The sequence below is a fragment of the Ixodes scapularis genome, unplaced genomic scaffold, assembly GCF_016920785.2.
Source record: "Ixodes scapularis isolate PalLabHiFi unplaced genomic scaffold, ASM1692078v2 PGA_scaffold5__190_contigs__length_132052651, whole genome shotgun sequence".
Taxonomy (NCBI): domain Eukaryota; kingdom Metazoa; phylum Arthropoda; class Arachnida; order Ixodida; family Ixodidae; genus Ixodes; species Ixodes scapularis.
Window position 1 is genome coordinate 102219627 of NW_024609880.1, and position 23387 is coordinate 102243013.

General features: G+C 44.6%; 1 protein-coding gene across 1 annotated transcript; it reads right to left on the bottom strand.

Annotated features, from left to right (window-relative positions):
• Positions 1-595: 595 nt before the first annotated feature.
• Positions 596-20889, bottom strand: LOC115315186 (4-coumarate--CoA ligase 1-like). Its single transcript, XM_040216894.3, has 9 exons — positions 20767-20889; positions 19599-19800; positions 19402-19505; positions 11394-11596; positions 8506-8674; positions 7738-8010; positions 4990-5134; positions 3718-3978; positions 596-732 (listed from the first exon to the last, which is right to left on the bottom strand). Exons 1-9 carry the CDS (start codon positions 20887-20889, stop codon positions 596-598), a joined length of 1617 nt encoding a protein of 538 aa, XP_040072828.1.
• Positions 20890-23387: the final 2498 nt, after the last annotated feature.

Here is a 23387-nt window from a genome sequence, read left to right on the forward strand (position 1 = left end):
CTCAGATACACATGTTCAGAGACAGGTCGTGTTTGTGAAACACATATATTGTAAAACAAACAAAAAACACATTACAAATTTACTTTTGCGACATCACATGCCCATGCGTGTATGTTACAAAAGTTAAATCAATAGCCAAAAATAATATAGTAATGTTTATTTTTTCTTTAAAGATTTGAGAATTTTTTTTAACTTGTATACTATTTGAGCGTGTTGGTGCTTTTAAACATTTAGAAAGTGGAAGTGGAAGGCAAATGTGTCGAGCACGACTATCTTCGCCAATTTTCACGTGATGGCCCGGCTTCCATAAATATTTTGTGTGTTCTTATAGGCTTGCCTTCTTTTCGTGTGTGCGGCCGACCGGGTCGTCCCAACACTATACTACATTTCATCAAAGGCAAACTGTTTTATACTGCCATAAATGAAACTTTGTTTTGTCCATATCTAGTCATTAATTGAAACCGACTCACAAACTTAAGAATTAACTCGAGCATTTTATTCTTTATTCTTGTTTATTACAAGTGAAATACAGAAACACTTTTATCTCAGGTTATATGCTGGTTTTCGTGCAACTTGTGGAGTCTGAGAAGCTCAACTATTTTTTCAACTTTTCCATTTCATGGGCAACCTTTGTTTTGAGGTCTTGTCTCAGGATCTTTCCGTTCTCGGACTTGGGAAGAGATTTCATGAAGAAAACACCTCCATACAGATGCTTGAACACTGCTGCTTGACCTTTGAAACACCACAAAAAAAAAAGACGCATAATCATTTTATTAATTTCCCGCAAGCTCAACACTCCAATCATGTAACCATATTATTTGCAGATTAAAAAGCAGAAAGACGTGTAAGTTTCGTGTTCATGTAATTTTTGAGAATTAAAGAAAAAGCATGGCACATACAAAGCGCTTTTTTAACGTATTGTGCATTGCATGAAGTAAGTTAACTAGTGTTTCTCTTCATTGTCAGTTTCAAATAGAAGTTAATGTAATATAGCCAAGTCCACCGTTAGATAATAGCCGGTCTAATATGGCATCCAGAACCTTTTTGAGGTACAGTCTCAAGTTGAGCTAGTTGGTACATGTTAGGTATAAATGGTCTGCTAGAGCATAAACACGAACACAGTAAGTATAGAAAAGAACCAACGCACCGCTGCTTGTGTTTCTTCCTCTTTATACTTTGTGCGTTCATGGTTGTCTTGTTGACACTTTACCTCTTTGACGATTGTTATTTGTACCTTCTAATTTTATTTAATATTTCGAAATCATCTGATAAACAAAATAGCTTTATCTAAGAAAAACGATTAACTAATATGGGCGGTGTTTTATACATACATATATATATATATATACAGTTTTTTTTTAAGCTTAAGAGATTTGTTTAAAAAAAGTCGTGAAAGTTACACTTATGCCGCTTGTGGAGGTGAGTTATACGACCAGGGGGATATATTATAGGGGCTAATAGTAACGATCAGTCGTCTAATTAATTAAGATTCGTTAATTAACTTTTTTATTAATGAAAATATACATTTGGTTCTAATTAGAAACTTGCTCAGCGTCATCAAAAACCACTAAATTAGTCATTTTCAGAAAGATTTTCGGCGCGTGAGAAGCGTAGTATTGTACTAAAGTTGCCACTCGTGGAGCAGGTACAAGGCTAGGGCTAGATAAGAGACGGAAAAATCGCGCGGGGCGCCTTATCGCAACCGCTAGCTTTGTACCTACTCCACGAGTGGTAACTTTAGTGCACTACTACGCTTCTCACGCGCTCAAAGTATTTCTGAAAATTACTGATTTTGTGGTTTTTGATGACGCTGAGCAAGTTTCTAAATCGAACCATATGTCTATTTTCATTACTTAAAAAAGTTAATGAACGAATTTTAATTAATTAGTCGATTGATCGTCACGATTAGCCCTCTATAATATGTCCCCCTGGCCGTATAACCCACCTCCACAAGCGGCATAAGTGTAACTTTCACGGCTTATTTTAAACAAATCTGCTAAGCTTAAAAAAAAGCACCCAGTAGATATATATATATATATATTGGGTGTTTTCTTTTAGGTTTACAGATTTGTTTAAAATAAGCCATGAAAGTTACATTTAAGCGATGTATATGCATATACAGGGTGTTCTTTTTTTTTTTTGTTAGCTTTACTGATTTGTTTAAAAAAGCCATCAAAGTTTCAGTTAACCGGTTTGTCCCGGTGAGTTACACGGCCAGGGGGACATATTTTGTGTGTCAGCTTATGATTACAATTTGCTAATTAAATTTTAAAACAGTGAAAATGGACTACTATATGGCTCCAATTAAAAGCTCGCTGAGCGTCATCAAAATCCACTATATCAACTCTTTCTAGAACGACTTAAACCTCGTGGTAAACTCGTGGGAGCGCCAAAGTTACCACTCGTGAAGCAGGCCCAAAGCTAGCAGTGGCGGAACGCGACGATAATCGTATCAATCGCGTTCCGCCACTGCTAGCTTTGCGCCTGCTTCAAGAGTGGTAACTTCGGCGCGCCCCCGCGATTCCCACGAGCTTCAAGTCGTTCTAACAAGAGATGACTTAGTAGTTTTCACTGACGCTCAGCGAGTTTCTAATTTGAATTATGTCTAATTTCACTAATTAAAACTTAATTAAGAAATTTTACTTAATTTTTTAACATATTGAAAGATTAGCCACCCACATAATGTACTGCTGGCCGTATAACTCACTTGCACAAACCCAATAAATGTAACTTTCACGGCTTTCTTTAAACCTATCCGTAAAGCTTAAAAAGAAAACACCCTGTATATATTTATTTTTTTCGTCAGCTTACCTTTTTCCTGCCTTACTTTACTGCAAAATTTCAATAATCACACTCTCCCTTCTTTGTTCACATTATATATATATATATATATATATATATATATATATATATATATATATATATATATATATATAAAGAAAGTAGACAAACAGGGAAGGGAGTGATTATTGAATTTATTGAATTAATGTTAGGGGAACAGGAAGGGAAAGAGACCTGGCAAAAAAATTGGGCCGGGAGCGGCGCAATTTTTCGTTACCTCCCTTTCTTTTTTTTTTCTTCCCCTAACTTCAATGCAATAAATTTAGTAACCACTCTCTTCCCTCTTTGTTCGCAATATTATTACGACTGCACTTGTGAATCTTACCTCACTCTACATATAAATATTTATATGAATAATAAAAACCTTGCAGTTACTTTTTCTCATGTCCAGAAAGCTTCACAAAGCTTGTTACAAACAACGACTGCACGAAACAATCAAATAATGTACTAATTTACACGATAAAGGTCGCCTCGGTATGACTACCGGTATTTGCTACAAGTGCGTTTTTTTTTTTACTTTCAAATATTTTATTCTGCATATGCAGTTATTTTTGTAAGATCCTGTGCCTACTGGAGAGGGATGGGGAGAGAGGGAGGGGTGGAAAGGAAGGGGAGAGTTAGGAAGATATAGGTAATTCGAGGCCAGGGGGGGGAGAAAGGGGAAAAGGAGGGGGAGCGATGGTAAAGGCCGCAGAGGGGAAGGCACCCTAGAGGTTTCTAGTTATCATTTTGCATTAATGATTAGAGCTCATAGGCCACTTTTTCCAAAACCAAATTCGTGCGTTATCCTTAAAAGTTAAGCTTTGAATTGTGCAAGTTAGACACGCACATATCACATCAAAAACAAAGTTGTAATATCAGGAACATGACATATACCAGCAATGAGTTCCTTCAGTTCTGTTGCCAGACTCTCGAGGTTAGTCTCGAAGCCGTCCTTGACAACGACGCAGGCTGTTGGAGCCTCGCCATAGGTCGAGCTTGGAACTCCCACAACTGCGACCTCTGCAACCGCCTCGTGTGTGGTTAAAATTTCTTCTAGCTCCGCAGGGGTGACGACATTATCCATGCATTTTATCATCTGTTTCAATCTCTCAGTAACATGGATCCGACCTCCAGCGTCGTAGTAGCCTAAATCTCCTGAAAATCAAAATGCAATCTTGTCAGTATTTATCGCTCTTTGTTCACTGGGCTAGCAGTAAAATAGGCACGCAAATGAATTTTTTGTACGCGTTTCTTTTTTTAGTTTTTGTACATTGCAAATAGGAATTTTTGTATTCAATATTTAACTTAAACTTAATTTGAACCTAAATTATAACCCACTATTTGGCACTGTTCGATTCGAATTATATTTGAGCTGAAATTTTACTAAACGCACTCATCGAACCACTTTTTTAATATAAGGAGCCTATAAAAACCAGGTGGCATAGATGGGTTTAACTCCGCGTGAAGCTAGAAATGATGCCTCACCAGAGGAGTAGTCACCCCTCAACCATCATCGGTGTTGTCAAGGCGGCGATTCGCGGCAGGTGTTGTGTAGGTTAGCTGCCTCGTGAGGTGCTCGAACACAAGCCGAAAAGGATGATAACTGGCCTAAATCAGAATTTCTTTTGTAACGAACACTCGCTCCATTGAGCGCATAACGTTAGAAAATGCAAAATGATTATCGTTCATATGCATAACAACACAGAAAGAGGAGAATGCCCCGTTCCATTGCTCAAGAATCGTAGATGAGTGTCTAGAAATGCGGTCCTGCACCCGTCCGTGCGCACATCTACCGCACAGGGATGGCAAACCAAGTAGGATTGTAGTGAATTGGGACGTCATGGGAAAACTTTATATAATAATGAAGTCCGGGATATCTTTGTCAACATTGTTGGGTGAACACCGAACCGCAGAGTTTTGAGACTGGTTATATGGTTAATCTTCGCCCCATATCGTGTCCAAATATTTTACAATACAGATTTACAGCGTTATATAGAGGTCTAACCGGACGCACTATGGGTTAGTGAACAAAAGGAAGTGCATAATAACACTCCAGGAGTCCAGATCCATGGCTATTTAGGCGCAAAAGATATATTTGGGTCTGACCGAGAATCCTGTATTATTGTGTTTTTGAATTAAAAACAAAAAAAAGCAAGCACGGCATACCTGTACGCAACCATCCGTCGTTGCTCAAGGCTTCAGCAGTAGCTTCGGGACGGCCAAAGTAGCCCTTCATGACCCCTCGGGTGTGAACCAGAATCTCGCCATTACAAAACGGGCCGAGAGATTCTCCGCTGGTTATGTCTATAACCTGGAACATAATATTAGGCTATCAATTCCCTTATTATTGTAGAACAGTATTTGTTAGGAGAAACAGCCACGCCGCCGTTTCCGAAAATAGTCAAATGGTTGTAACAACTTCTGCTAATGAACTGTCCGATTGTAAGCGTTCATCCCCCCAGCTAGTTGAATAAAGACTATTTACACGGCGTGAAAGTTGCAAATAATAGGGGTGATACTAATTAAATTGAAGGCACCCAATGACCAAGCACTACTTCGCACAAGAGGAAACAAGATACAATACATGCAGGATTGAGTAAGCAAGGACCGTTCGCGGATTGGCCCCGCAAAAATAGTTACTTCCGAGTCCCACATGAATATTGCCTCGTACACTCTAAAAAGCCCGTGCGTTTACTTTCCCGCACAACTCTCGGAGAACCAATCACCGCAACTTACGGAGGCAGCTCAGCGAATGGCGATGCCGAAACGTATGTTTAGACCAAAAAACGCAGTCTGAGTTGTGACATTAAGCAACGCAAGCGTGACGTTTTGCATTGCTTAATGTCACAACTCGGACTGCGTTTTTTGGTCTAAACATATGTTTCGGCATCATCATTCGCTAAGCTGCCCCCGTCAGTTGCTGTGATTGGCTCTCCGAGTGTTGTGCGGGAAAGTAGGCGCACGGGCTTTTTTGAGATTGTATGTGAATTAGTGCAACTTGACGTCTTTTTGTGACATATTGTTCATGCTTTCGGTGTGTTCTTGGTAATTCTCCCGTTTAGGTCAATAGAATGGCCCATCAAACTTCCGAAATCCGGTCGGGGATAGAAAATTGACTTAAAACGACGAATCTCTAACTAATCTCTAATTATGCAGAGCGTAAAAAGACATCGAAAAGTTTGCAAAATGTATAAACTAATAAATGCAATGCGCGAAATGATGATTCAAAAAGAGGTTTAAATGCTTAAAGCATGGTCAAATAGTGTTTATTATACATTGGAAAAACAATAAGTAATATCTGGCCATGAAAACCTTGGTAAACAAAGTGAACGAAAACATCCACGATCTGCTGCTATGGAGCATCGAATTTTTAAAAACCTCTCCCTGGAGTTTCAAACACCCAAGCATTACCCGGGGTGTTCGAAGGACGCCGATATTTCACCAGCTATTCGGCACAGTCTATCGGACAGCCCTGAAACACCAGCGATTTGCGCATATATTTGCGGATTTTACGTATTATATTTTTTCCGTGAACTTCAAAAATGATTATAATATTGCTCTACGTGACCACTTCTTCTAAAAGAACCGTAAAGTGGACCTTCCAAATACTCAGACTCAGTTCGAATGTGTTCTGCCCGGCCAGTGACGTCAGTGTGTCAGTGTTTTCTATAGAGAGCATAGATTGAACAGAGAGTCCATCTGAAACCATGAAGAGTGTCTGCAATTTAATGGCGGACGCCTTTTCCGCCGATTGATTGCAAGTGTTCATCCGCTGCGTTGTCGTGTGGCAAGGAGGACAGCAGGAGGAAAGGCAGAGATGCTCGCAGAAATCAACGCTTTCGTCACCTTTTCGCTGATCGTGTTGCAAAACGCGGCACATAAACCACGTGACCACGCTCCAGCAGTTGGAAACTCTCTGTGACCTCTCGTTGTAGTTTGTAACAAGCGGCCAGGACACACCCGATGACTCTCCAGCACAAATGCGTGAACCACCTTCTATACACCCCTCAGTGATCATCTTATTCAGGTAATGCCATGTTAAATTTTAATACTTCAATTCCACTAGTAAGACCATCTATTTGTTCTCTTCAGGTGTACTGGTGAGTTTAGTCGTTTCGTGCTCACTGAATATGTTTACGTAGTCGTGTTCCAAAATACATGTAAAATGTTCTAAATTATTTTCGAAATAGCTTTCAGCGTCATATTTTTATTCGTACATACATGTATGCAATGCGAGGCGTATCTCGAGTGATCGGGTCTACCAATGCTACAATGTTACACCGAACTTCTGTAAGCTCCTAAACACATTAGTATGCAGAATTCTCTAATTATCACGTGTACAAGCTTACGAGAACTTGAAGTTTTATTCTGGGTTTCTATAGATATTAGTAATCATATACGAGGTGGGATCAAAGAGTTACGACACTAATTTTGTAGCGTAAAAAAGGGGGCACCACGGTAACGCGAACGCAACATTCGAAGGCAGGGACTTTCGTGCTGTTGTAATGTGTTGTAATGTGATCGTTTTGAGCTGCGCTATACACATTCTTGTGATCACGTGCACGGGCGCAATGGCGGTATCACAATAGGCTGCAAACCAGAGCGAGAGGTAAAGACAAATGCTCGTGTAGCGCAGCTCCAAATGTTCACAGAACGAGACCCTTTGGCACAATGAGACAAAAAGATCCCTGCCATTGAGTGCTGCGCACATATCCCTTTCTTTTTTTAAGCTTCAAAATTAGTCTCGGAACCTTTTTATCGCAATTCCTATCCATAAAATAATTCGCTGCTGCTCGCAAATGATCTGCTTGCCGATCTTCGTCAGTAAGTAATAAACGGAACAATACACTGTTACGGAAGATTATAAACCCAACAAAGAGAATACGTGTACAATCCGATAAGTTTTGGACATACCTTGATTTTTATACCGGCATAAGGAACTCCGCTGTTGTCGAAGGTAATTTGTCCAACAGGTGAGCTGCACACTAAGCCAAATGTTTCAGTCATGCCGTAGCAATTGATAAGTGATTCGACGTCGAAGATCTCACAAATCTCCCGTGCGAGCGAAGTCGGGATCACTGAACCAGTCATGAAGATTTTTTTTACACGAGGCACACTATCGTTGTTTTTTCGGACTTCATTGACAATATGCTGCATTAGGCCCGCAATGCCAACAAAGAGAGACACCTACGAGATAAAAAAAAAAATTAACGCCATATATAAAGTGCTTTTTAGATACTGTGAGTAATGCTGTCTGAAGGTAAATACTGCAAAAATAAATAATGAAGATCACGTGAACCGGGAGATTGGTTGTCCCATAAACACGTCTTTATAAATGCGTTCACGTATTTCAACACACATTCAATGTCAAAAGCAACACAACTCTTACCTGACAACAAATTTTTTTCATGAAAACGAGAAAACACGGACGATACTGCCCTTACAGTCAGTTTTTGCGAATTTACTTCCGTAAAAGTAAAATTATCAGCGTCACATCGCTTAGTGCCTTGAGATAATAATAAAAAAGTTAACATTTATTTTATAGCAAAGTGGGTTTGTGTTAAAAGTTGCCATAAAATTGACACACTGTCTGCTCCTTCATGGTGAAGTTAGGCGGCTTGACACATATTATTTATTCTTAGGAATTATATTTATTCTTATTTTCACATGAAACATTCTCACCTCATGTGTCTTGAGAGTCTCCAGGAAAGCTTTGTAGGGTATCAAAGGATGGGTTAAGACTATTTTTGTTCCTAAAAACATGCAAAACATGGCTACTGCGAAACCCGTCCCGTGGGTAAAAGGATTCCAGCAAAGGAAAACATCCTCTTCACCGCAAGGTTCAAAAGACCTGAAATCCAGAAAAAGCGGTGTATATGAACTAAAAGCTGATAAATACAGTCACCTAAAATTTAGGGAAGGTTTCTTTTCCACCCGGAAGTTATTTTCGAACTCTTTGTATAAAGAAATATATTTTTCATATAAAGAAATCTTGCAATTTAACGTAATATACTTGTATAAAGCGATATATAGTAATCCGGTCGGCAAGACAAAACAGGACAAAACCATATGATGGCCCATACAAACGAATTGCGCATGAAGGGCCCGCACGTGGAACCTGGCTCAATTTTCGTGTGCACCGATTCCCCGTCGTGTTCTTCACCTTCTTTACAAAACAATGTTTTCTTTAGAATAAATATGCTCATAAAAAGTCAAAAAAAAAAATGAAACGAATAAACAAACGAACAAACAACACATAAAAATACGGCACCCATGTTTGTTTTACCTGCTTTCATTTTTAGATGTCATGTGCTTAACAACACTTGAGTGCGTCTGCGGAATGTGATTGATTTCTTAAGATAATACTTAAAGGGACCATGAAACGATTCTCAGATCGAATTTCATTCACCGATCATCGTAAAAGGTGTGAAAAAAAAACACAGAAATAGGGACCCCAAAAAAATTCTTTGCTATAGAACTTTTAAAAGAAAACTAGACTCTATTGCGCCTTCTTTCCTTCATAAGCTCTCTGCCTTTTCACTGCGATGCATCCGCGGAATCGCAGCACGTCAGCCGGATCCACGTCGCCTATTGAATAATCGTCTTCCTCACCAGCACCGCGATAATAAACAATAAATAGCCGACGAATGTTTCCTAAAAGTTTTGTTAAATAATATTCAGATCCACATTTTGTAGCGTAATTAGAGATGTGACGAAAATTGACAAATTTGATAATGCTGAGAGCCAAGGGCCATCTATCGTGTGGTAAACGAAGCAACTACTGCGCGTGCGAAGTAGGGCCGACAGCGTCGCTCAGTAACTTGGGTCGCGACGACAAACGAACGTTTATTTTTCTACGTGTTCTTCTCGCGCGTCCCGACTTCAAGCAGCAAGAAAAAAGTACTTGAAACAGATCACGACGAACAATAACGCTGGATCCACAAACACCCGAGAAAAGCGACAATGACCACGAATCCACCGACCCCCGACCAAGCGAGCTCGGCAGATAGGCCTAGCAGGCACTCCGACTCGGTGCAGCATTGCTTCAACGGTACTTGGACAAGACCGTTTGTCCACGACCGGCTGGCGTGCTGAATGGAATATGCCCGCGCGACCCTTGTGGACACTTCCCATATTATAGTTTAATCGCTGACCTCAATTTTAGATTAAGAGGTGAGGTCAATCTCTTCCCCTTGTTTTCCGAGGCAGTGTTGACGAACACTGTCGTCGAAAAGGGACTCTAGTCGATTCTATCTTCTTGTTTTGTGTGATATAGAGCTCAAATAAACGCCGTATGGATTATTTTCGTAACACGGTATGCACACTTTGTTATTAGTATGCCATTTTAATTCTGACACGACTGCACGTCACTGTCGAGCTATAACAGTCTGTGGGATCTACGTGCAATGCCGGTCCAACCTTCCTTTGTCAAGTGTCACGTCAGTAACAAGTTGCAATCGTAAAAGATGATCCCAAAGCGCTTACCAACAGCGCGAATACACCACTTCCATCAAACGGGCGCGTCCGCTCCGAGTGTCAACAGGTATTTACGTGGCTCTTGCTGACACTGCCGTAGTTCAAACGTATCTTTTTTTAACGTCGGCTCGCTCCTGCATCTCCGAGGCTGCGAAAAACACCGCGGCAATTTGATATCTACGTCGCTTTGCAAACGACTGACACGGGCCGCCTTTTACCAACAATGACAGTTGGGTTGACTTCTCGAGTCTTCACCGGAAGACTCGCTGCACTTCCCAACAGGCATGCCGGCGTATGGGACTAGTCCCATGCTGTCGCTGTAGCGCAACATATCTCATTGAATTTCGCTCAGCTGCGATGTGTCCATGGCTATCGCGGCGATGAGAGGCGCCGATTCAGAAAATACGTCGGTGACATCAGCGCCACCAGCTCAGTAAAACCTACAGGCGCACCCCCAACTCGCCGCCGCTAACGCTCCCATACCCCTACAACCGAGAGAACTTCCGGTTCCTGTGCCAGGGTACCTCACGACCTTCAAAATTACGCCTCAACTTGTTTTGCGGTCAGTTGGAGATAAAGAAAATGTCGATATTTAATTTATTTTTTGTGTACAAGTTAATAAACTTAGTCGAAAACGGATGCCTGTTTGGTATTCAGTGAACGTTGAAGGTTTATGTAAAAGTTATCTGGCAAAAGTAAAAAGGTAATTTTATGGTCCCTTTAAAGATACGGCTTCCTCTACGGCTTCACAGCGTTATGAAATGTTTTCAGCAGGGCGAAATTTACTTGCTATAATTCACTCTTTATAGTAGACAGATGATTAGTTCCAATATACCACTACGGATGTGAATAAAATAAGTTGGTGCTCGATGCGACCGAAAGATGTTTTTAACTTAAGGCTGCTTTAAGCAAAATTTACAATATACACATGCGCCTTCTCACTAGATTTGTAAACCTATATATTATGATTGTGCCTGCGTCCGTCCATCCGTACATAAATAGGGAAACAAACAAAAAGGCTGTCGGTATGACATAATATACTTGGTGTCTTATAAAAACTGATTAGCTTTCAACACTCTGATCAGCGCTCATACCTCAACGTGTGAAACGCTGAACAGTACCCCTTGTGCGACATTTCCACGCCCTTCGGAAGACCCGTTGATCCTGACGTATACAGGATTGCCACAACCTCTTCTTCGTTGTCAGTAGGTACGTGGGGCGTGAATGAGGCATCTGAAAGTTCTTGAAACTTGAGGACGTTGATGAAATCGGGCGCGCTTCCCACGCAAAACAATGCCTGCGAAGCAAAGTAAAAAAAAAGTCATTTATACGTCATTTATTGAAATAGAGATGTAACACGTTTCAAATAGCGATAGTCTCTCGCTCTTGGTATAAACAAAATGGCTAATTTATTTTTGTTTTTGTTTACGAAAAAAAAACAAAAGGCCTACTAAAGTTTCGTTTTTAAATTATTTTATGACTGCAACTGGTAGCGTGCCGAATAAAGACCACTTTGAATTATGAAAGTCCGGGCACTAGCCCGGACTTTGATAACGTTATACGTTTAATTCGTTATCACAGTACTTAGGTCATGCGCAGAGACTGGGTCACGAACGCTGCGTCGTGAGCGGAAGGACTTCGTGTCGATCAAATTCGGCGGAGGGCGCTCGGCTTTGGGACAAAGTGCAATTTGTGAGTTGACACCATTCGGGTAGGATTACGTTGCAGGGACGTGGACCGCAGAAGAGCCTGTTCGCATGCTTCAATTTTGGTGGGGTTGGTCCCGCGCAGCAGTTGCAGTCTACCCCTACCTGGAGCACAGTTAGCAAAATTTACGCGTCTTTCATAGGAAATAGCATACATTAACACTAATCATATGGCCAGCACTGTTATTTATTTAACTGGTGGGAACACAGCGAGAAAACTTTATGTTTTCTTGTGCGACGGAATAAACACCCTGGATCTAACATTTTACTCCAGGGATTAGGATGTTTAAAAAGATGTGCGGAAATCGCTGCTGCCGCTGAGTTAATTTTCAAAGATATGCGGGAGCATTTCGTGCAGCTGTTATATGTAACATAGCATAGTGAATGCAACCTCTGAGCAGATTTCCGCGGGGTGAAAATTCCTGAAACCCCTCTTGTGCTTGGAGCGAGCAGATCGTTTCACTTATCGCGTGCACGAAGGACGTGCTCGCGATGCGCGTAAAGCGACACAGCCATTGGTTGCGCATATTTACTCACCACACACTTGCGTTTAATCATGCGGCGGAAAGATCATCCACATGAGCGGGCCATGCAACGTGAAGTACGCCACATATATGCCACCGTTTGAATATTATGTACCAGTCAGTCTCCGCGCCCGAACGTTGGAGGCCGCGGTTGGAGCCAGGACACCTTCCCTCGATCTTTGCGTACATACGGCCCACGTACTGTTGTTTTCAGATGGCCGATCTCTGCTCCCGAACGCCAGCTGTTTCATGCAAAATGGCGCCGACGGTCCTATCGGACCTTACGTTGCCACGCCGGTTGTGCATACAAGGGCGAAGACATCCTGCGCTTAAGGCCCAGTGACATGGTAAAAGGACAACGCGTACACAGCGTCCTGGCAGGCCGAAGAACCGAACCGCAGCCAATGTGCGTCCTCTAGTGCGTCCCAGACCTTAAAATGTGTTGCTTGTATGTTTAGAAATCCTTGAAGTTAGTATGCCTAAATGGGTGACGTGTCTCTGAGCTGGAGATGAAAAAATGTAGCCAGTGCAGTACAACCGCTAACCTGGGGTCATTAACGTGCACCAACCACGCAGTAGTGATTACAAAAGCGCGTGCCGGTACGAAACTCATCCAGATCGAAACGGGTGGGGGTTGGGGATCGAACCCAGGGGATTCTGCAGCGCATGCTTTTGCGACACGCTCCCGGCTGAGACGCGTTAACCCACTCGGCCACCGATCCCACTTCCAAGGCTCCAGCACCTTCATCGCCACGCCTACTAACCGGGCTCTGCAGGGTGATTGAAGGAGACGCCAGGCTCTTTAAATCGACCGCAAAATTCGGTTTCTTAACCTATCGCGCTACGATTTTGTGCAGCGTTGCCCACAAATGGTGCTTTTTTTTTTTGTGAAATTTGCAAAGAGCGATCTTACCTGAGGAAAAAGTAAAGAAATAAAAAGGCTTAACTCCTATGGAAACGCAGCGACACCACCGGTCTTCAAATAACACGGCACCGTTTCGCACGGGAGACAAGAGATGGCGCAAGCGGTCGCGGCGCAAACTGCCGCCAACGAACGAGCATACGACGCCGAGAGACGGCGTCTTTAGCAGACAAGGAACAGCAGTTCCTTGTTGTTACCGCGTCTGTTTTTGTTTCTGCGACTGTCGCCACCTGCGGAACGCGCGCCGCTTTTGAGTCGAAAAGGCTGCCTGCCAAAGACGCCGGCTCTCGGCGCCGTATGCTCGTTCGTTGGCGGCGTTCGTTGCGCCATCTCTTGTCTCCCGCGCCAAACGGCGCCGTGTTGTTTGAAGACCGGTGGCGTCGCTGCGTTTCCATAGGAGCTAAGCCTTTTTCTTTCTTTACTTTTTCCTCAGGTAAGTTCGCTCATCGCAAAATTTACAAAAAAAAAAAAAAAAAAAGCACCATCTGTGGGCAACGCTGCACGAAATCGTAGCGCGATAGGCTAAGAAACCGAATTTTCCGGTCGATTTAAAGAGCCTGGCGTCTCCTTGAATTACCCTGTATATAGGGAGAAACCGGCCAGTAGGCGTAGCGACGAGGGCGCTTGAAGAGAGAAAAGTGAAGGAAAGGTGCGAGAGCGTCGACGGAACGGTACAGGAAGGAGGGAGCAAAGACAAAGCGTCCGCCATTTTGACGAAACTCGCTTTCGGCGCAGAGCACCTTTGAGGCTACGAGTCGTGTGCTCCGAGCCGACTTCTTTTTCTCCTGAAAAAGTTTCCAATCAAGCATGGAGAAAAGTTCATTCGTGAGCTTTTTAACCCACTCTATCATTTTTTTTTAGCTAGAGCGAGTTAAATAACAGAAAAGCAGCGAAATTTGGATGATGATCCCATGCATGCCACCGGGCGATTGAATAACAATGGTGGGATGGTGGCCCTCCCCGCACAGCTGGGAACAGCCGGGAGTTCACGCGCATGCGCTCGCGCCTCTCACTCTGTGCCGCGGGTTGATTTGCTCGCTCGGGAGGGCTGCGTTACGGCGGCGAGACCATAAACTGGACAAACTCACCTAATATTCGCGTCTTCAGCTCGTTGCTCGTCATCCCGCGGCAGAAACGGGAAGCACTTAAGTGAGGGCATGGCCTCCGATATAGGATCTCGGAGGCCATGGTCAGGGTCCCCTGGTTCTCTTGCTCAGTGGGCACGGCGGAACTGCTCGCTATCATGGCTCGCGAAATGTCATTTCCGAAAGCAGACAACGCGCTTCACTGTCCCAATGTAGTTGAGCAGCCGGTAGGGGATTGTACCTTATTAGTGATTTTTAGTATTGCATATAGAAGCAAACGCAAACGTTGTGCGTTTGCATTAGGGCCTTCTCACACGCGCAGTGTGGAACATACAACGCTAACGTAAACACAGTGCTTGTGTTCGCTCGTATACATAATACTAAACTCACTACTGTTTCACCGCTTTCCAATGAAAACAAAACGTGCTGCAGTGAGCAGACGTGCAAGTGGGTAGGCGTTTCTCAAAACTGGAAAACTTGAGAATGGCAAGACGATGGCGAGTAAAAGTTAAAGAAACTAAATGTCAGAGAAGATTAATAATTAAAACAATAATGTAAATAAAATCTTTTCCCTCTTTTTTTTAGGGGGGGGGGGAGGTTTGGGGGAAGGAGTGTTGGGGGAATTTAGTTCTGAAGGATTGTCAGGGACTTTGAAAGTTTTGCCAATTGCCATAAGTTGCGACTTTCATAGCATCATGTGCCTCACCTAAAGTTATTGTCATTTTACATGGGTATCTCCGATTTTTTATTATGTTTTAACTTATTTTAGACTATTTTCATTTGATAATTTGTTAATTAAAAATGCTGGAATTGACACGAGTGATGTTCATTTGTACTCTTTTGGTTGCAATACGCATTCGCGTGTTTAAAATTAGATCCTAAGCAAGAAATTATCGAGAAACTACGTATTAAAATCTCTTAGTTGTATTAATAGCATTAATACAAATATGGCAATATCGAGAGGTTTCATTTTGTCTTATTTTTGCCATGTCAAAAACTTTGACATCGTTATCAAGATAGACAAACAGTCAAAAACTGGATGTAATGGAAAGCACTCTATTATGCGTCCCTCGTTGCTTTAGAAAACACACACAATTCTGGTCTCTGACTCGGATTCCATCTTTGGTTTTAGTGCGAAAGCATTAACTGTCTCATGGAGCGGACCGCCGTTATCAGGTTTTGAAGCTTCGAAAAACGGCACCCACATTCTCTTGTCCCATATAGCGCAGCCTGTAGTCTATAGACCGACACGCGGGCTTGACGTCACGGAGCTGCGGCTGCGCTGCGATCGCGCCGGAGCCGGGTGGTGTGGTCAAGAGGGCGCAAGTTTTGCATGGGCGTTATAACATTTCAGCATGCCGCAAAGATGTGTAGCCGCTTTCTCAGCAGCCGCTTTCTCAGATGACGTTGTAGGTCCTGACCAGCTCCTGCTGATCCCGCCGGCAGTGCGGAAACTGGCTCGAAGTAATCGTAGGCCTCGAGAGACTTGTACGCCTGTACAGTGTCGGCCGTCAACTGGTTCGGCGAAAAAAACTGAATAAACGACGACGTGAGCCGTCCACGTCGGTGGCAACGACTTCGAGTCGGAACTGCACCGGGTTTTGTTTACGGCGTACGGATTGTCGAAGGCAACGCCGTGCAAGCACGGTTTGTCTCGATATCGCTGCCATGCAGGCTCAGGTAGAGAGCTAAAATAGTCGGGCATGACGTACGACGTATACGTTGGAAGAAACTACGACGCACAAATAAAGCTAGAAGCGTCTCTACAACGTAAACAAAGAGCGCACGCCATAGAACGCAATGCCGAAAACAAGATGAGTCTGGCCGCTTTTGGCCAGCTGCTGCACATCCGCGGCTTTCCGGCCGTGTTGGTAAGCACAGCCGCGCCGCGTGTCGGTCTATCACCGCGAAAAAAAGAATACATTCACATTGAATGGGGACGCGTCATATCAGATGCCCCCCCCCCCAACGAGAACAAGGGGGAGGAGGGGGGGGGGGGCGGGTCGCGGCGGGCTATCGAACCGGGTGCCGCTGATTCTAGTGACGTCACTACACTGGACTCTCCAAAGTAATTTTATGCGAAAGCGTTAAGTATCCCATGGAGCGGAGCCGGTGGCGTCTGTACCCGCGAAAGAAGGCTGAAGAAATGCCCATTCGCCGTTTGGCTGAGCGAAAAGGCTCCTAGATAGCCATTGGCGGCCGCTTCACGAGATCGCGCGCTCGGCCGCCGCGCTCGTGTTAGGCATTGTCGGAGGGGGGGGGGGGGGGGGGGGGGGGGGGAGGGGCTGCGGCTGTTCCAGAGAGCGCATCCTCTGCCGCCACTCTCGTGTCAGGTGTTGCCGGAAAAGGGGGGGGGGGGGGGGGGAGCTTCCGCCGTTTCTGCTTTTTTTGACGCCGAGGAACATGGCGGCGCCTGAGGCATCTATATCGTTGGCGGCCGCAACCTCGGCAGTAGCGAAACGGGGCCGTCCACGCCAGTACACCGCAGACGAAATAAGGGAGCGGATAAACGACATTCATGCTTTCACATTTACAACTCATAAGAATTCCGCGGACAACACTCATAACAATTCCGAGGACACTTAAGTGTCCTCGGAATTGTTTTGAAGTGCCCGGATTGAACACGTATGTCACAAATAAAGTTTTCGCGAACAACTTTTTTGGCTCAATAATTACGCTGTGAGATACATCTTGAGGTAAGAAAGAACCTGTAATTACCACCTATAGCGAGAAATTGAATCAAATAATAATAATAATAATACATTTATTGTATGGAGCACAACACTGTTTGCGTGACGGGCGCATCAAAGCCAAAACAAGGCTTGTGTGATGCTACCCTAAAATTAACACTTTAAACATTGCTACCCGGTAGATGTTAACTTCGATTTCGTTCCTTCTACTCTAAATAGTACGATAAACATCTTATATTTTTCAGCTTGAATACGGGACCCGCCCTCGTAATACCCCAGCCTCATCGTATAAGCAAGAATGATTTGTGTCGCTCAGTGAAGCCAGCACAGTAGACAGGCTCAGCGACTAGTATACCGGCAGGCATCTCCGACCCCTATTTTAACCGCCATTTTAGAAAACGAGTGGCGCCACCTATAGTGAATTGGATGCGCGAATACGGCTCGGATGCATCCTAAAGCTCCAGTATCTGGAAAAAGGGATGCATTCCTTCCCTCTTTCTCCAAAAAATCATCCTTACCCCACCTATAAAGGCTCGTTCACACTCTTGTAACCGAGTACGACCGAAAGAGACCAGACCGGTTTTTAATGGTCCTAAGAGGTCGCAAGAGGCTTAAACACCGGTCTGGTTTCTCTCGGTCTTAGTCGGTCGCAAGAGTGTGAACGGCGCTTAAAGGCCAGTTCACACTGTTGCAACCGAGTACAGCTGAGAGAGACCAGACCGGTTTTTAAGCCTCTTGCGACTTCTTAGGACCGGATGCGGTGCAGCGGAGCTGGTCCTAAGAGATCGCAAGAGGCTTGAAAATGGGTCTGGTCTCTCTCGGTCGTACTCGGTTGCAAGAGTGTGAACGGTGCTTAACTTTCCGGTTTGCGACCGAGCCGCCTTCTGGATGTTGCGAAGCCTCTCGACGTCTCGGTCAGCTGGAGCGGCGCGCGATGCCGGTCGTTTGGACGTTTCTCGTCATATAAGTATGGCAATGGCCTTATTTACAGCCCGCATTCACATCCGATTGCCCTCGAGCCGCTCTACATCTGTTCGTCCATCCGTGGATACCAAAAGTGCTATGGATAATCGTCCGAGTCGTCCCTACCAATTTGCAGTATCGGTCAGTGTGTCGTTGGTACCTGTCCACCCATTCGGCTTCAGAGGAATCGCAAAGCTTTTGTATTTATCATATCAAACCCTCCAATTGCAATCATCTTCTCCACAACTGCAGATGATTTACTACTCATTCTTAATGAGAGGTGAGAAAGCATACATGTGCTTGTCGCACTGGCTTCGCTCGCATTTATGTTAAATCGGGATATAGATACATCCACATGCTCGCATCCGCAGCCGCTAGAGTGTTGCAAGCTTATGAACTTTGTGCGAAACAAAGCGTGGTACGCGAGGATGTACGCCACACTAAACGAGCGAGCGTATTCCGCACCTCCGCAAGCACCCGTAAGCGGGGGCGATGCCGATGTTCCAAGCGCGAGCAGGAGCAGTCCGTTATGAACGACTCTTCTTCCACGGCATGGACGTCCGTGCATGCCAAGTCGGCAGTGTTGTGATCTCTCTTGCGTCGCTCGCGCTTACGGTGGAATGAAGTGCATAACTCGCTCTAAACAGGCGTCTTTTTGCAGTCTGGTGAGCTTTATACAGAGCCCCTACATCGCATAACCTTGCGGCTCCCGTTGGGTTGAAATCTCTCCGACCGATTCGGTGAAGCAAGATCGTTCTCTGAGGCTCATTTTCCGTTGCAGAGGGAACACTGAAAGTCACTCCGGCCGACTTTTCCACAGGCGCGGCAGCCCGTAAGCTGCGGCGTTGCGGCGTAGTAACAGCTTGGGAAAGTAGTGGCGATCAGAAGTCCCAAACCGAAAGCAGGATGTCACCAGACGACTGACTAAGAGTGTGCACGGCGGCTTGTTCAAAGAATGGCGCCACTTTTCCCAGGATCGAGGGGCTGCATCCACATCCCTTCTGCCATCTGTCGGAGCTTGCAGAAAGTGTTTCCTAGCCAGTTTCCGCAGCCAGTACGGCTACAGTCACCCTCCCGTGGCGACGTTGCGAACTTTGTTTAGTCCTAACCAGTCAGAGGTCAGCGCATGCAACAGAGCACTCATGCTACCGCAATAAAAGCATTCATAGTTTTGCCAAAGCACAATTCGATAATTAGATAATAATCTCTCACCTTAATGCTTGATGGTATTGCCACCTTAGCAGCATTTGATGCGGTTTCTTGGTCAGTTAGTAGGAAAGTGCACTGGCTGTCTTCCATCGTGTACACCAATTCCCCTATGAGAACGACATCATAATAAGTTTTCTTTATCTTATTAAAAATGCTATAATTATAATGTTGAAAAAAACGAAGGCGTTCCGAGCACTCACTTGCAACGGAGGTCGTCTTCGCCATGACAAGCGTACCGCCCGCGAACATGACACCAAACGCTGCCGCTACTGCTTCAACTGCGTTGCCAATATACGCACACACCCTGGAGCCCGGTTTTACACCGTGTTCTTGGTAACCTACAGCGTATTTGCGTATCTTTTCCAACAGCTGCTGGGCAGTCAAGCTTTGATGGGTGTCAACCTAAAAGAAAAAGAAAGTAAACTGTTTTGAAAAATATAGGGATTTTGACTGGTTTCCTGGTGCTGAAGGAAAGCTATTTTTAATTAATTTGGCTCCTCCCTTTTCAGAAATAACTTTACGACAAAAAATCTGTACGTGTATTAACACATTCATGCAAACTGAGTGCTACAAGTATATGGCGGCGTAAAGTAACTATGGTTCCTACTGGTAACTTTTAACCTTTATATCATTATTTATTATGCTAATTAGCTCGAATAAAAAATTATTTGTGAGAAGTTTCGAGTATCAGAAATCAACGCAGGCCCAAATGTCCAGAGCAATTACGGAACAGGCTGCTGATGAAAAGCCAGAAAATGCGCTCATATATTCAGAGTGGCGGAGCTACGCTTCCGCTACATTTGAGAATAAACTCAGCGCTGTGCGGTGCGCGATGTATTTTGTAATGAGCTAAACTCTAATATATTTTTCTTCTCAAAATTCCCCTAGTAATCAATGAATTTGATTTCTCCACGTCTCCTAATCCTGTTTTATTTTTGTTTGTTTTTTTTATTGAAACTTGAATTTTTATTTTTATAAGGTATCAGGTTACTTTTGGTTACTTTATTAGTGCCACTGAATTAGTGCTGCTGAGTCTCACCGAGATTTCAGTAACAAATTAATAGACGAAGTGTTATGTTCTTTGACCGGCGCGGCATGAGATACTTGCAAAACAGGTACGTGTTCTCATTTATGTCAGATAGGCACAAGGTCGAAATGGTTCGTCTTAGCTCGGTGGTATTGGTCGCAATGCAATACCGTAGGTAAATCTTGAAAATCCGCTCACCGCACAATAATGAAAAACGAAATAAAAACCAGATTAATTCAGTAGCCTCGGATCACGATAACAACAGCGCAGGATACTCGATATATCCAGTGCCATACGCTTTCTGATTGCAACGCAGTGAATATAAATGAAGTCATACTCACAATAATTATCTTGGACGATAATTTCATCAGTCGCTCTTCTACAAGTTGGGAAGCGTAGCTATTTCCAACGTCGAAGTCCGCGAGAGTTGAGTGTATCACTCCGTTCACAATCCTGGCGGCCATATTCGGGCGGTTTCTTTTTAACGGTGTAAAAAGGACAGATTAATACACACTCTTTTCTAATAATAAAACTTTACAAAAAGTATGATGTGGTTCATTAAGGCGAGGGGCATTTAATTTTCAATAGCTCTCTTTGTAACTTTACTCTGACAAAGTGAAACCACCCCCAAGACAGAAATGGCCATTCCTGTTTTTTAAGTTATATGAATTCATGGGAGAAAACGATATACAAAATAAAACTGTGCTAGTTAAGGAGAGCTGTGGTTTTTTTTATTTTTTTTAGAGAAAACACATTTTTTGGACGTTTTCGAGGGAGTTAAGCGCAACGTACTCCACTCTGGTTCGAAGCCCCTTTTACGCCAGTGTAAAACTGACCGCTAACTGGAACATTCGACAACATTCGTGGCCGTCCTAAACGGCATGCGAGCACACCTCTCTCACGCGCACAGCAGCGCAGTGCTCATATATGTAAGGTACGCACATGTCGTACGTTACGTAACCACCAATTGTTGTTAAAATAACAGCAATTACCAAATTTCGGGGGTGCTTGGACTATACGATAAGCATATCACGTGGAATAAGCTTCTGCTGGTTACGTATTCATTTTAATTTTCTTTCGAGTTTTTTTCATCCGTCTAGTCACGTGTGTAAGTCATAACGGGAGACTAAAAGTGCACTCTCAGAGTAATTTCTAACACAACCTTTGCCCAAACCCGGTTTTTAGATCAAGGCAAGCAATGTCATATCGCGGTTTACACCGACCTTTAGGCTTCCAATATGAAACCTGTGATGTTTCCGAAGGACGGACGGAAAACAACCTTTATTCTGCACTATACATCAAATATATACACAAAGGAAGGACGCGCCCCCTGGGGGTGAAAGAACACAAATGAATACCGAAACTGAATATGACATACTTCCTCCCTTATTCGCAGTGATTAGTTGCTAGTAAGTGTTAGATATCCCTAAGCATGCACTGTACATATTTACACACTACATAACCACTGCTATACACATAGACAACTAGTCGGTCTGATAGTCTTTGAGCCAGGCCGGTCGTCGGCGCTCTCGGGACGGGCGATGGGGACGCTGCATGGCTGGGGATGGTAGTGAGCTTGTAGAGCGCTGCGGTACCCCAGGGGACCGCGGTTGCGGCCCAGGAGAAGGCGGCTGCAGCATGGCAGGCTCCAGTCCAGGCAGCTGCGGATCAGGAACGGGCGACTGCGGTGCGGCAGACTGCAGTTCGCCAGGAGGCGGCGGCTGCGACCCGGGAGAAGGCGGCGGCGGCAGGTCAGGCTGCGACACTCGAACCGGAAGCTGCGGCGCAGGTGGCTCTGAACGTTGGGACGATGGACTCGTGCCCCTCTCTGGAACCCTGGAAAGCTTGGAGGCATTCCATGTGCGGCCATCTCCAAGTCTGAAAGAGACAGGTCCCCTCTTCGCCAACACTTCAGTTGACGAAGAAAAGGCGCGATCTCCCTTGAAGCGAACTGACGGCTTCTTGACACGAACGAAATCGCCCACTGCTATTTTCGGCTCCTTAGCAGCTCTCCTCCGGTCCGTGTACTCCTTGCTGCTTTGCTGTTGAAGCCGGACTCTTTGACGCAGTCGCGCCAGTTCCTTTGCTGGGTCTTTTGAGAACGCTGGTGCCGAAAACCCTACAACATCCAACCTGGTTCGGGGCATCCGCCCATGCAGCAGAACTGCTGGGGCAACCCCAGTGGTAGCCTGTGGAGTACAGCGGTAAATAGCAAGGTAGTCAGTGACTGCTTGTCGGATAGGTCGCCTTTCCAGGAGTGAAACTTGGATGAAGTTCTTCAAAGTTCGATTAAGCCTTTCGACTTGCCCGTTCGCCTGGGGGTAGTATACCGATGAGTGCGACAGCTTGATGGCTCGGTTTTGAAGAAAGGTTATAAATTCACGTGAAGTGAACTGCGGCCCATTGTCGCGAACAATCTCCTCCGGGTATCCTTCACGGGCAAAGACACTGGTTAAGAATTCTTTTACGGTGCTTGTGGTCCCTTCGCTGCAAAAATATACCTCTGGCCACTTGGAATGGTAATCGACCAATGTTATAGCAAATCGGTTATTGCGAGGTGTATGCTCCAATGGGCCAACAATGTCTAGGCCCAGTTTCTGCCAGGGTCTTTCAGGCCACTCAACAGGCTGCAATGGCACTGGCGATGTTTTGGCAGACTTATCTGCCTCCAGGCAGATGTGGCAGTTTTTCACGGCCGATTCCACTTGCTTGTCCATTCGTGGCCACCAGAATAGCTCACGAAGTCGCGCCTTTGTGCGCGTGATGCCCGGATGTGTCTCATGGGCAACTGCAATGAACTGAGCTGTGAGGGAGGACGGAACAACGAGGCGCTCTGCGCGCAGCAGCAGGTCATCAACAATAGAAAGCTCTTCGCGTACTGAGTAGAAAGGTTTTGCCTCCTCTGGTACGGACTTTTGTGGTGGCCAAGAGCCGCACACGAACGACTTAACGGTTTGCAGGC